The sequence below is a fragment of the Copidosoma floridanum genome, unplaced genomic scaffold (genome assembly GCF_036245765.1).
Source record: "Copidosoma floridanum isolate Cflo_tuat_1 unplaced genomic scaffold, Cflo_Japanese_pri ptg000006l, whole genome shotgun sequence".
Classification (NCBI taxonomy): Eukaryota; Metazoa; Arthropoda; class Insecta; order Hymenoptera; family Encyrtidae; genus Copidosoma; species Copidosoma floridanum.
This window is the reverse complement of record NW_028321883.1, coordinates 23,347,621-23,361,804: the sequence shown is the minus strand read 5'-3', so window position 1 is coordinate 23,361,804 and position 14,184 is coordinate 23,347,621. Positions and strand designations below refer to the sequence as shown.

The 14,184-nt window shown below is 38.5% G+C and overlaps 1 protein-coding gene across 4 annotated transcripts in view; it reads right to left on the bottom strand.

Moving 5' to 3' along the window:
- Window positions 1-471: 471 nt before the first annotated feature.
- Ror (tyrosine-protein kinase transmembrane receptor Ror) overlaps window positions 472-14,184 on the bottom strand; it is a 41,533-nt gene continuing 27,820 nt past the window's right edge. The window contains exons 4-16 of one of the 4 annotated variants that reach the window (XM_089598863.1): window positions 8,055-8,130; window positions 5,372-5,600; window positions 5,166-5,290; window positions 4,414-4,670; window positions 3,972-4,247; window positions 3,470-3,706; window positions 3,228-3,361; window positions 2,925-3,141; window positions 2,500-2,841; window positions 2,123-2,391; window positions 1,619-1,978; window positions 1,430-1,540; window positions 472-1,378 (exon numbers count right to left, since the gene is read on the bottom strand). In XM_089598863.1, the coding sequence (XP_089454989.1) occupies window positions 1,259-1,378; window positions 1,430-1,540; window positions 1,619-1,978; window positions 2,123-2,391; window positions 2,500-2,841; window positions 2,925-3,141; window positions 3,228-3,361; window positions 3,470-3,706; window positions 3,972-4,247; window positions 4,414-4,670; window positions 5,166-5,290; window positions 5,372-5,600; window positions 8,055-8,130 (2,753 nt within the window). In that variant the 3' untranslated portion in view covers window positions 472-1,258. Of the gene's footprint in view, window positions 1,979-2,122; window positions 2,392-2,499; window positions 2,842-2,924; window positions 3,142-3,227; window positions 3,362-3,469; window positions 3,707-3,971; window positions 4,248-4,408; window positions 4,671-5,165; window positions 5,291-5,371; window positions 5,601-6,568; window positions 6,773-8,054; window positions 8,131-14,184 lie in introns of those variants that run through there. The other 3 variants (XM_089598860.1, XM_089598862.1, XM_089598859.1) reach the window with 3 other exon arrangements.

Sequence of the window (14,184 nt, the reverse complement as noted above, 5' to 3'; positions counted from 1 at the left end):
TCAAGAGTTTAATACAAAAACAATTTGTTTCATCTTTTTTTATTTGGGATAAATGGCAATATTCATATGCAGCTTTTGTAAAAGAAACAGTGAATCTGTTATCTATTTGGCAGATATTTCGTAGACTTGAATTTTTTTTATAACATATTTTATACATTATTAATTTTCTTTAAGTAAACTCCTTAAAGAAATAAATGGCACAATTAATTAAAAAAAAAAAAAAAAAAAAAAAAAATGCTGATAAATCATTCCCAAAATGTTATTTAAACTTTAATTGACTGAGTATCTACAACGTGTAATTTAACTCATAACAACGTAACTCCTATGACAAAACTACCCCTATTACTACTGTACAGTTTATATGGAAAAAATGTTTACTATTCAATGATGTTTATACAAAAATTATGTATAAACTGGTGAAAAAACCGAAAATATAATTTACTTTAAAAGTATAATCAGTTTGTTCTCACGTGCACAAAGATTTTAATACAGCTGGCACTAGAGTGCTAATTAATCATTTAGTCTTTAAAAAAAATCAGTCAATCAAAAGTTCTTCTGGTAAACCAGTTGACGTTTTGTACAGTCCTTACTGTAATAAAATGCAGCTCACAAAATTCACGGTTTTAAAATTTGTGCTCTGAAATCAGACTTTTGTCACCAAATAAGTATTTCATACTTCAAATTTGAAATAATTTAAAAATATATTACCACTTGATACCACAAGGTAATACAAAGCTATTTCACACCGGGTAATGGCAATCAATAATGATAATCAAAATACAGCTTACGTCTATACGATTAAAATAAAAAAGCTTCACTCTAGACAGTTCGTTTAAAAAATTTCGAAATTTTAATATTAATTTTATTATCTTTTCTTTTTCTTCTATTTAAAATTTATTTTACACATATTTACGTAGAGTTTTCTTTTCCGTACAGTAAAGTCAAATTTCTCTGTTCCGTCGTCCCGACAGATCCATATACAGAAACGAAAAACAATGCAGTGTGTATACACATACAGTAATTCCAAATTCCAACCACTCGCGCTTCGACACATTCACGCATCGTATAAAAACCACTTGCACTACAATGCACAACGAAAAAACACGTATAAATTCAATGCTTCGAAAAAAACGGTTCGAAACAGTCGTTATCGCGAGCGCCTGTATAGCTATACAAGATTATTGTGTCTCTCTCTCTCTCTCTCTCTCTCTCTTAGAAAGGAAAGCGAGCTGAGTTTTGGTAACGGACAACTCGGTGCTTATTGTTTCGAAAGTCTCGTTTCGATGAGCACTTTACTGGGGTCGGGTAGCCTGACTACGAGCTGAGCACCGTTTTGCATCGGCCGCGTACCGTTTGGTGGCATCGCTGGACCATTGGTCTTCAAACAACTTGGGACTGTCGGCTGTTGTTGCTGCTGTAGATGAGGCGCCACAGGGAGAACCTTTTTCGCACCACTAAGTTTCGGCGAACAGCACTGCTTGCCGTCTTCAGGGTAATCGGTCTGGTAGGTCTGCTGATGGGCTTTTATCGGCGTCCCCGGCTGCTCGCCGTAGTGCTGCAAACCATTGCTGTGGAAGTTGCCGGTCATCTTGTGCATCGACCCATCCGTCGACGGCACACCGTACAGCGATTGTGGCTGCTGTTGTTGCTGGTTGTTTCTGATAAGGGAATCGTTGTTCTTGTTGCCGAAAAGCGGCGCGGAGAGTTGCGTCGAGTTGGTCTTGTTGGTGCTCTTGTGGCTGCTACCCGAGTAACTGGTCATCGTCTCGTTGCAAAAGTCATTCAGGTACGTTTGATTGGCGTACCAGTTGTGCAACCGATGATGGATCTCCGGGAACTGCGGTCGGCGATTTGCCACCTCGTGCCAACACTCGATCATCAAGCTGTAGATCATCGTTGGACAATCTTCGGGGCAAGGCAACAGTTGACGCGAACGAATCATGTCGATTACCTCGGGATTGTTGTACCCATAATATGGCTGTTGACGAATATTTGCATTCATTTTACTTTGGTATCATTGAAGGATGACAAATTTAAACAAATGGATTTTTCGAAATCCACGTAGTCCAGAAAACGGATGTGTACTTTGTGCAAGACTATATGCGCATAAATTTTGGTATACCTGTAAGCCGTAGCTGTAGATTTCCCACAAGACCACTCCGAAGCTCCATACGTCAGACTCCGTTGTAAATTTGCCGTAGAATATCGACTCCGGTGGCATCCACCTCACAGGAAGTAGACTCTTTGATTGCACTCGGTAGTAATCGCTGCTGTAGATGTCGCGAGAGAGGCCAAAGTCGGAGATTTTCACGGTCAAGTTTTCACCGACCAAACAATTTCTGGCAGCCAGATCTCTGTGGACGTAGTGGTGACTGGCCAGATATTCCATTCCTGAGTAAAAAAAAAAAACAAAAAAAACAAAAATACGCTTTATAACCCTGAGGAGTTGTTGCAATTTAACCCCGCAAATGACCGATGTATTTCCTATTTATAATTTACCGGAAGCTATCTGCAGAGCAATGTGGAGAAATTCGTGCTGTTCCAAGACCTTTCCGCTCGAGTTGTTGAGAGGGACGTCCGATCTCGGCGAGTGGCTGATCAAGAACTCGTGCAGATCGCCTTGAGTCATGTACTCGAACAACATGCACATGGGCTCACCGTTGAGTATGACACCCAGCAGACATATGATGTTCGGATGCCTGAGATCGGTCATGAGATCGACCTCTCGCTTGAAATCGTTCTGAGTCTTCGGACTCGCGTTTTCCTTCAAAGTCTTCACCGCCACGTAAATAACTTCATCGGTTTTGTTTCCCGTTTGCAACTCGCCTTTGTAAACTTTTCCTGATGTAAAACCAAAATATATTATAATGTATTGTATGTCATGCACGACAAGTGTTTCGATTGTCAATCCAAATGTCTCTCACCGAACGCCCCTTCTCCCAGTTCTTGCAACAACACGACGTTATTCATTGTAAACTGCGGCACTCGGTTGTTGGAAGTTCGGCTGCTTCCGCTGCTCAGAGTACCGGTTCCGGGTGTCGTGTTCCCGGGACCGGCTAGTAACGAGCTCATCTCCATGGGCTGCGTGTTGTTTCGTCTTCCGTCGTAAATATTTTTGTCACTTTGCAATCCAGTCAACATCTGCAACGACCACATACAGTAGCCCGTCAGTACATTTTTTTATATATACTTATACAGTAAAATATATGTGTAAAAATTCGGCTGACCTTATTCATGGGCAAGTGATTAGTCTGTCTTCTGGATTTTTTGCTTCTGTAGCAACAACAATAACAAACCAGTATAATTACAAATCCTCCCGTGAGTACAAAACCAACAACAGCGTAAACCCACAAGTTTTCAACTGAAAAATGAGGAAGAAAAAAAAAAAAAACAAAGATACACGTTAGACAATATCAACAGTCATTTGAGATACGTTGGATTCGAGTGTTTAACGTGCAAGTCTACTCACCACATTTAGGTATATAACAAAGTTCCTTTTGCATGCGGTTATTCACGTCTACGTAACACCAGGGCTGCAACTCCGTACTGCCCGGGTTTCGGCAATACGAGTGGCGACCCGCCAGTTCCGGGTAATCCGAGATCTGAAGATTAAACTGATTTATCCAGGGCTGACACGGCTTGCCGGTTATGCTCGTCTTGACAACACCGCGGTACGATTTTCCAGTACCCCAATAACAATAATCGTCTGCAATTATTCAAATTCATTTCTCAAATTATGATATCATTCTTTCCTCTCATTGTGCGGAAAAAAAAACAACTTTAAGGGGTCACTAAAAAAGAGAGAAATTTTATATTTATTGAGAAACTACGCTTAGGAAAGTTTTTTCCAAATCACGTGAACAACGATTTTTTCATTCTGTTTGTCTGATTGAAAGTAATTTTTATGATTGAAAAAAAAAAAAAAAAAAAAAATTACAAATATATCCAGCCAAACAAAAAAAGCGGCTCACTCTCTTGAACGTTGCTGTCCGTGGAGATTCCCAGACTCATGCAGTCAGCTGCCTCCGGGGTGCCTTCGGGAGGAAGATCCGAGCACTCAACGAGCGGCAGTTGTCTGCCGATTTCCGGGTGTCGTTTGCCGATCGCGTATTCCCTCCTGCACAAATCGTCCTCGAGTATTTCGCACTCCTTGCGGCAAATTCGACGCAGCTTACGATTCAGCGCGTCTTTTTTCGCCGAGTGCGAGTCGCCGTAAGTCGTGCTGATGATCTTGCGAGTTGGCCCCCCTGAAACGAGGACAACACGTGTTTCAACACTTACTGAAAAAACCAACCCAATCTGAGCTTGCAAAGTGAGTCATCGGGGAAAAAAGAAATAAAGCACACCTCCATGATCTTTGCGCGATAAATCGGTATAAAATTCAAACTTGGAAGGTGTTTTCCCAGATCTCACCTCTGTCTCTGTTCTCCATCGAAGGATCGAAGCTCGATCGGTACTTGGCTCCTCGTTTCCGCGGGACGCCATGCCGCGACAGATCCACGATCTGATCCTCGCCGTCGACTTCCTCGAAATCCTCCTGCTGGTTCGATTTGAGCAGGTGGAACAACTGGGTGCTGGGCTGCTGGTTTTTGGCAGAGTTCCGGCAAATCGGGAATGTCGAGTAACACAGGGATGGCTGCGCGTAGCGCTCACAGTTCGGGGATAGGTCCCTGTTGGACGAATCGAACGTCAAAATTTATTTTCCACTCTCAATTTTACTTACAAGCTATCATTTACCATTGATCGTGCTGTGTTACGAAATTTCTATTCCAGTATAGTAAATATTACAAGTACTTAACTGTCTCGAAGCTTATAAATTTACAAAATTTACAAGTACCAACGACAAAAATTACTGTTTTGTTGTAATTTCAACTAAGCCGTTGAGCCAATTGTCTGTGTAAATTTATAATTTTAAGAATAATTTATTTTTCACCCATACTCGCAAAGTTTCTCCGACAAGCAATCAAAATGACACGAAAATTTAATTTATACATTTATCGTTATAAAAAAACGGTACAAAACGGACGTACTATTATTTTTGAATTCTTCCTTTTTCACATCAAAGATTTTTAATTCTTCGTACTCTTTTCAAACTCAAAATCAACACAACACATTTTTCAAACTTCTCAATAAAAGTAGTATCTTTTTCCCCGCAATATACTCACGGTGATTTATTAATAACGCTGAAGGCCTTTATAAGTTTTTCCTCTAATAAGCTCTGGGTCATCGGGTGGGGGATATAGACGGACTGATTGCCAACGAGGTGCTCGCAAATTTTTCCCACGTAAAGCTGAAACAATTTTTTTCATTGTAATCGTAAATTCGAATGAAAGTAGTGATGTTATTTATTTCTCAAACAATAGACACACACCTCACAGGTACCGTCATGATTGTCCTTGCGTCCTGGCAGCGAAGACGCGCCAGGTAAACTGGCGAGACTGACACCCGCTGGCAACTGCATGTTGACATTTTTAAGGCCGCTGATTTCAGACAGATCTATGGTGCTGCTTTGTGAGTTAGTCGGCCGAGGAATAGGAGGATTCTTTATAAACGGGTTTGACGACGATCCACCTTCCGAGCTGTCAAATTTGTCATCGTTGCTGTGAATCGAAATTTCGCTCATGAGTATCACAGGCTGGTTAACTTTGTCGTTGCTTCGTTTGTTTTCATTCGTGTTAAAATAACCATTTTTTCTAATCACTTTTTACAAATGATATCGTATCAGTTAATCGGTTTTTTTTTTTTTTTTTTTTTTTTTTTTTTTTTTTTTTTTTTCAACTATACAAGATCACCAAGTACTACCTCATTCTGTAAAACAATTTTGAATTCACTTCTGATATTTTAATTAAAATTACTTAAGAAAATAAAAAAATAAATTCATTGTTTTTCCATTCTTTACAAGTGAAAAGTACTTTTTATACATAATTTTGTACGTAAAAAAATTTTTTTCAAAAATAAATCATAAGCTTGACATTCATAATTTTTTCTCCAGTCAAAAGTTTATTTATCTTGGTAAGCTTACCTATACTAGTCTCTTTTTGTTTTGCATTACAAAATTACAATACGATTGTACACAAGTGCTTTGTATAAGCTTATCTTAATACTTCATAATTTCGTAGCTCAATAAATTTTACTCGAATCAAAATAAAAACACAGTTCAACTTAAAGCCACTGAGTATAAATTTTTGCTCCGAAAGTCCATGTCACGTTGAATTATACCTACTTGTCAAGCGTCAAAAAAGTAAACAAAAAATTGATCGCAGCATCCGGTAAACGTAACCTTCCAGCGCTCTATGAAATCCTTGCTATTTCTCAAATAGAAATAAAAAAAACCCAGCCACGGTTTTTAAAAAAAAAAAAAAAATTGTAACAAAGTCAAATAAGATGAAATGTATTGGTGCAGCCTATGGGGAGCAAGAAGTGAGATAGGCACACATCCGGTGGAGTATGGGTACATAAAGATACCCATAGCTATATACCCACCACGTATATTTTACGATATGGTTACGAAAGCAACGGTACACGTATATAGTTATACATATACGCAAGAGCGTACGGAGGAACGCACCTGGTGTCTAGAAGGAGGTCGGACGGCTTGCCGACGCCCGTGAGCGCATCTACGAATTGACAGCAGATTTGCGCCAGGACTAGATAAGCCACAAGTCTCATGGTCGGGGAAAAAATACTTCGTCCTCGGTAGCGCGAGCAACAATAGAAATGAAAAACGGAGGGACGAGCGGGTCCGCGTCATTTCACCAGAAGCCGCGCGATCGCTCGGTCTCAAAGCTCGGACGCCATTTACGAACTGACTGCGTGGAGCTTGTGGAGCGGTGCTGCTGCGCGGTTCGTGGGTGCCGCCGACCCGAGAGAGATCGAGGGGGGCACACGCGCGCATGGGCACGGAGAAAGAGAGAAAGAGAGATAAGGGCTCCGAGCGTTTGGGTCACACGCGAGGTAATCCGCGAAAAAGTGGCTCGGTAGTTTTATGAGGGTAAGAAGGTTTTAAGATAATAAAATTCACTTGGAGGATCGACACGTTTTTTTGGGTGTTTCGCTGCAAAATATAACTCGAAACCTCACGATTTAGGGGTGCGTGTGTACAGGTGATCGGTATACGAGATACCGATTTCTAGAGTTTGCCATCACCTCCAACGACCTAAAGAGAGTTTTTGGGTAGGTGAATCCATGAGTTTGAGTAGAAATGTCTATAGTTTCTATAGAGATACGAGGAGCTTACATTTGGGGTTTTTACCTCATTTTCATCAATTCTTGATTATTTGTTACTCTTAACTTTTAGAAAAGTACCAAAAGTAATTGTAATTCGTACGAGGGAAATTTCTTTGGATCTTGGACTTGAAAATATTTAAGACTTAAAGAGGATATTTCCGAACAATTGCACCTACGAATGGCATTAAAATATCAATAATAAAAATCCAAATATTCAATCAGGTCTATGGAATCGACTTAATTTTAAATAAAAAAAAAAAAAATTTTATTGAAAAAGACAACAGGACTAGCGACTACACTCTTGATATGTGACATTAATGTTTGGCGCTTTTTTATTTGTAAAGAAATAACAACCCTTAGTGATGTGAATGATTTCAGGGGTACTTGTATCCACGTGACTAAAGATTTTTCGTAGATTGTCCCGTCTACCATACAGTAAACGGACATGCAATGCGTGGATGCATCTGTCCTCTCTGTTTGCTGCTATTATGCACCATATGTAGGTAGGTATGCCTGTTTGTAAGCATTTAGATGTACGTTTGCATTGCCCACGTCACGTTATACTGTTTGTATAGCGTGTAGCTGACCCCGTACAGTGTGTATATATAACGTACGCGCAGCTTCCTTTGTATTTTACATTCAGCTTTTCTCGTGCACATCTAAGGAGAGTCCATACTATAAAACCGCTACGTGTACGTATGTACACAAAATATTTCGTACGCATACATTATTTTTTAATTTTTATTAATTTAAATTGATCCGATATTGCACTTTCGAACGTGAGTTGCATTGGCGTGATGTATGCAAAAATTAAAGTATATACTCACTCGTCAAGCAAATCCGGTAAGTGCGGTACAGATGACGCAAAAGTGCCCACATCGTGCGATGGATTACCGTGACCTCCTGTAATCAGATAAATAGAACGGATGTTGAGGCATATCCGCGTAAAAACATAAATAATTAATTATAAAGCAATAAAGAGACGCGTACATTTGTATGTTATATTATATTATTACATTAGTAAAATATCCGTCTTTTGATTTTTTTTTTTTTTTTATTCATGCCATATCAAAAAGCGTCAGACTTTTTTTTTAAACAACTATAAAACTATGATTATGTTCAGATATTCTCACTCTGGGAAATGTCGGTAATATTTATTTTCAAGTTCCATATTGATATCGTTATTTGTGGTTCGAAAATTTTAATTTTATTATAATTCAATTAGTACAATTGGAAAATATTCATGCATATAAAATAAAATTCTACGGTTGCGGTAAAAAAAAAAAAAAAAAAAAAAGGAGCGTAATAATTATTAGGAAATCGTGGCAAGTGAGGACGGAAAGATCCGCGTAATTTCAACGAAGGAGCGTCTGACGGATGGCCCTGGCGAGACTCTGACGAGCCGAAAATACAAAATTGAAATTTAATGGAAGCGATGCATCGCCGGAGCTGCATGGGCGACCGACGCCATGGGAATATAAATGCGGAAAATCGAGAGGAACGCGGACGCAAATTAAGCTGATAAATGCATTGCTTATTACTTATACGCGTTTCCGACAGACGAACGACGAGGGAAGCGAAATAATTTAGCTGAAGCTGAAATCGACGATTTGCTTTTATCAATAATTCGCATGGGATGTATTTAAATCACTCGGTGGATATAACGAATTTATTTTTTATTAATTTCTGTCTTCGTATTTTCAAACGTCGATTTGAATCACGTATTGCAGGATGATGGACGAGAAATCCAAAAGCGAGGGGTCTTTCATTTTTACGCGAAAGATAAATTGAGGATTTCACTAGTTTTTTTTTAACGATTTTTAAATAATTGCATGATAATTTCACCCACCACTTTAATTTAAGCTCCTCATGCATAATTCCGATATTAACTTTTAAAATTATTTGAATTTAAATATTATATGAAATATTCGAGCCATTTCTCATAGTGTTTTATAAAATCGAGATAAAATGGTAGTAACTTATCATGTAGAGGACGTAAATATATTTGATTCATTATCCATTCTACAGTTGATTTAAACGATTGTATTATTTTTCATCACAGTTTTGATCAGAGAAGAAAAAAAATTATAGAAAATTAAAAGTAATTGGAGAATAATGAATGAGTTATTCAATACAATCACGTGTACTTAGTTAGTAATCTGACTGCAACATGTTTTTTGGCGTTCAAAAACAAAAAATAATTTCTCGTTTTAAATATTCATCAAGCCACGGTTCACTTGGCATATTATTCTAGACTGTTTTTAAGCTTTCATAGACTTAACGTAATCACCGGAATCAATGTCAATTTAGGTCAAAAAGTTAATGTCCATTATTTATAAATGAATCCAGCAGTTTTAGCGATTACAGCTGATTTAAAATTGATTACTTGGTCCACCTTCACCCTGAAGTTCGCCTCAACTTGCGGAGTTTCACAAAAAGGGTACGAAAATGAAATTTATAGCTCTGAAAAAAAAAAATCTCCTACGGTATTTTACTTCTATTTAGTAAACAGTTGTAATCGCATGGTATGCACGAAAGAAAAGAAATAATTACAACACTGTACAAGTCAGGAGAGAAACGAAAGTGCACACAAAGAAAGAGAAACACTGGGATCGGCTGAAGCGTTTTTTTTTTTTTTCTTTCATTTACGCAATTTTATAGGTATTCTTTTGTGCAAAGTCTGCCTCGCCCCCGCTCTTTGTGAGCCTGAATTCGCTTCGCGCGCTCTGATAGCTCTCGCACTCTCTTTTCTATTTATCTCCCCGTTGTTGTTCCGCGGACCGGCCGTTCTTTTGAAAAATTCTCGACAAGCGCACTCGGGCTCTTTGAGAGGATTTTTCTCCCGAAGCTTTCGTTTGTAAAATGTCGAGCTTTTGTTTGCCATTCATCCAAAGGATACACGGGTATCCGAACGGTCTAGCGGTTAGGGTTACAGATTTCGACGATACTTGCACATTTGAATCGATTTAAAGGGTTTTATAAATATTTCATGGGCGCCGAATAGGAATTTAGTTCGATTAGCGTCTCAAGTTGGCAAAGACACCAACGACAAATTGGCAGGTTGTCAAGTGAGCTCGTGGCTTTTCTTGTCCTCACTTACCCGTATATATATACGTAGCCAGTACAGATCCTGTCTCCCGATCGTTTAGTTGTAGATGTACAAGTACGCGGTTGAAGAAAGCCAAGAGGATAAAATGCGGTTAAACTAAGGGTATTTAAAGGGTTACGATGAAGGAGGTGGAGATGTTTCGTGGAACGTGGTTTTGCTACGTTGACATAAATTTTTTACCCTCACTGCTTGTAATTTTCAAGATTTTAAAACATTTTCGGCTAAAAAATTTTTCACTCAGGGTGATACAAATTTTGTTTCTTTATGTTTGGACCCGAAACAAGTGACAAGGAAATGGTTTATTTAAATTAAGTAAAACAAAAAAAAAAAAAGATTTCTTTTGGTTTTTTAAACTTTCTAAGGCGCACAATACATGTTATTAAAATTGTAAATAATTTAGCGTTGCAAAGTTACCATTACGCCAAGTATTTTCGTTTTTCCTTGATTTAAAAAACATAAGAATTTTTCTTAATCCTTTCCCTCTTCGGGTTTTTGCATCGCAGGTCAACCACCAATTAACCAAAAAGCTGATTGAAAAATCCAGCCGAGAAAAACGTAGATAAGACGAAACTCGGAAAATTAAATCGTAACTACCACCCCCGAGCGGGAAACTTTTCGTTCTATTCAATAAAGACAGTTCGCACCAAGTTTCATTAATCATTTACCGCTCGTCCGAAACTCTGACTTTTTCCTCCTCTTCTTCCTTCCAAAATAATGATGCGTCCTCCTCCAGCTGAGCGACAGAAACATTCAACGCTCACTTACAGAGTATATAGGCCTACGATACACCGCCACCCGAACAACGTATTATATATCAAAGCCCCAGCGCAGGGGGCACCTTTCAAATCCAGGGCGCGAATTTCGTCCCTCCCTCGCTTCCAATGCGCTACACATAAGCGGGCCTTTACAACTTGTTGGCAATATAAGTTCCGATTATCGAGCGAAATTGCTTTTCTTCATTTTCGCTGTGCCCGTCCACCTATGCGACTCCTTTTGTTTTATTCCACGCAAAGCTATGGCCTTTGATGTGCCGAGATGTCTCTTCAGGTTCTCAGTGGAGGGTAGGGGAGGAGCGAGCGTTTTTGACAAGTTTTGCGAGTGGGGTCGCGGAACTTTACTCTCTTCTTTTTTTTTTTTTTTTTTTTTTCTCCACGCCTACTTATTGGAGGCTTATTCCACGGAATTGAGCGTTTTTCCGTACACGCCGACTCTGTGTCTCTCTGTTGGAAAGGGACGTTACACTCATCGCTTTTGTTGTGCAGAATACGGATAAAATAAATTATTAATACATTTTTCCATCGCAATGCCATACCGTGTGCACATGGGCTATTTATACATTTTGTAGTAGCTTACTTCATTTTAGCCCTCGTTCAAATTTAGTTTTTGTTTCCTCATTAAAACTAAGGCAAGACAAAAATACATGTGCATTGCCCTTTACAAAATGACACGTAGAATTACTTGAATGTATGGATAACATTTTTTGTTTCAAATGATTTTTATTTGAATTACATAAGTTGAGCTTAAATCGCTACAAAACATTTTCAAGTAGACAATTATTCGTATGATAATAATGGAATCATTGAAAATTAAAAAAAAAAATTTATTAATTGTTCTAGTGTGATTGTCGTAGAAAGAAAACTAGCCTTTTTAAAACGTTAAAACATCGCAATCTTATTTGTCCATTTTTTAAAATTTTTTATCCATTAAATTGATTAAAAACCAGTGCTTTCTCTTTCGTTTTACTTATTCCGGAATACTTTGTTGTTTCATAATACATATCAAATGCGAAAATTTTCAAAAATTATCGTCCGAGCTGAAACTTTGCCGACCCTCGCGAAAGCATTTCTTTATTCCTTTTTCAGGCAAACTTGCCTCTCGTGACGTTCGCGCAGCGACTCTGCACCTGCAGCCAGAAAACAGTAGAGATTTCTCTCGGTTTCAACTCTCCGACTAGCTGTGCTGCCTCTACTACACTTCGGGATCTTGTAACTGTGAAACAGTTCTACGAAGAAAACACTTAAAACTCGACAAGTTTCGCGGTTCACGTGGTAAAAACGAAAAAAAGTTCGACGAGAGTGACAGTGCAAGGAATTGCATGTTAAATTTTTTGTCAGGGGTAGGGAACAAGCAAGAGCTTTTTCACAGTACGATTCGGACTAGTGCAGAATGGGTCTTATTTGATGGTATAAAATGACTATTTAATAACATTTAGATGTGACGTTACAAGTAACATAATGCTAAGTGTCGATGTAAGTTGTTATGCATTAAAATAATTTTCCGCCCTCGGGTGGTTTTGGGAGGCTGGTACTTCCTCAGGCAAAAAAGCAGTTTTCCGATACTCGTTCGAAAAGTCTCCTTTACGAACCTCGTTACGTCCCTCGTCTTCAGCTCGGGCCGCAAACCTCTCGGTTCGCAAACAAAGACTTTTCAAACTCGTAGGAAAACTACCATTCTTGATGGTTTTACGTAATTATTGTACTGTAATTGTAAATTTAAAAGATACCATGGAAGTTTTCAACTCTAATTTTGTTCATGCATTTCTTTTCATAGATGAAATACCCAAGATGAGAAACAGCCTGACAGCGTATGATTTGTTCATGTTTAATTGTTTGAATCTCTAATCATTACATGGAGACTATGATCCAAATTAATAACGTATTTCCTTCATACGTGAATTATTATAATTAAACGTCAAAGTAATTATCAGAATTGTGTAATCATAGAAATGTATTCATAAATACGTGAAACTCGACAAAAATTAAGCTCTACTGCACAAAGCAAAAATAAAGTCTTTGTTTAAGCTTGAGGTTGTAGGATTCGAAAAATGTATGTAAAAAATCGTCCTTTCGCTGTTTAAACCGTTGAAAAAAGCTTTATCGCAAAGTAAGTAATAAATTCACCAGAGCAAACGGGCGCTTGAACGCAAGCGAGTGAAAATAAACGCGAAAGTAAGAGAAACGGGAGCCTCCGTACAGTCTCGTGATAAATTTTGCGTTTCACGCGTAATAAACGCTCGCAGGCGTGTCCGAGAACTGCAATTTCTCGGCTCCTCTTCATTACAACGACGCATATATGTGCAGGGAGCAGCGGGTGCCGGGACATTCTTCCCTTGCACAAATGCGCGCCGAGACGTATATATACATATATATTTCGCTGAGCCTAAACATTCCGCCGTGTCGTCCGAAAAATTTAATTGCAAAAGCCCTAGCTCCTCGTGAGATTTTACAGAGCCCGGGAATTATTCGCAATCTTCAAGCGCCCCCGTTCTCCACCCCAGCAATTAATATATGTGACTCTTGCAGTATATACTTTAAATTTCATCATTGGAATTTTGTTTTGTTTTACTCGGAAAGTGCTTGCGTTCCATTGGTACTTAGTAGTGCTTTTTTTTATTTAACGTAATCTAACGAGGACGATTTTATTGCAGATCAATATAAGAAAGCGGTATCCACTTTGGAGGTTGACCGTCCTCGAGCCCATCCTCTTCAAGTGGCAGCAAAGTTCATGAAACGCCTAGATGAGCATACAATTAGAAATAATTTTATAAATATGCAGCGGACGAAATTTGCATGATTTGATGGAAAGGCGGCAGCAACGTTAATGAGACTTTAATGCGTACTTTACCATAATATAATAACGGATATTATATTACTCTGCTATACAGCTCAAACACTTGGGATTCGTTAACTCTCCTTTGGGGATTTTTGTTTTTTTTGTTGTTTTAACATTAAATAATGCACGTAAAGAGCTTGAAAAATAATTGTTACAGCATGAAGCATCGGTTGTGGCTTTATACGATTCGCCATACTTATACTGTAGTAACATTAGAATTATTTATACAATATATT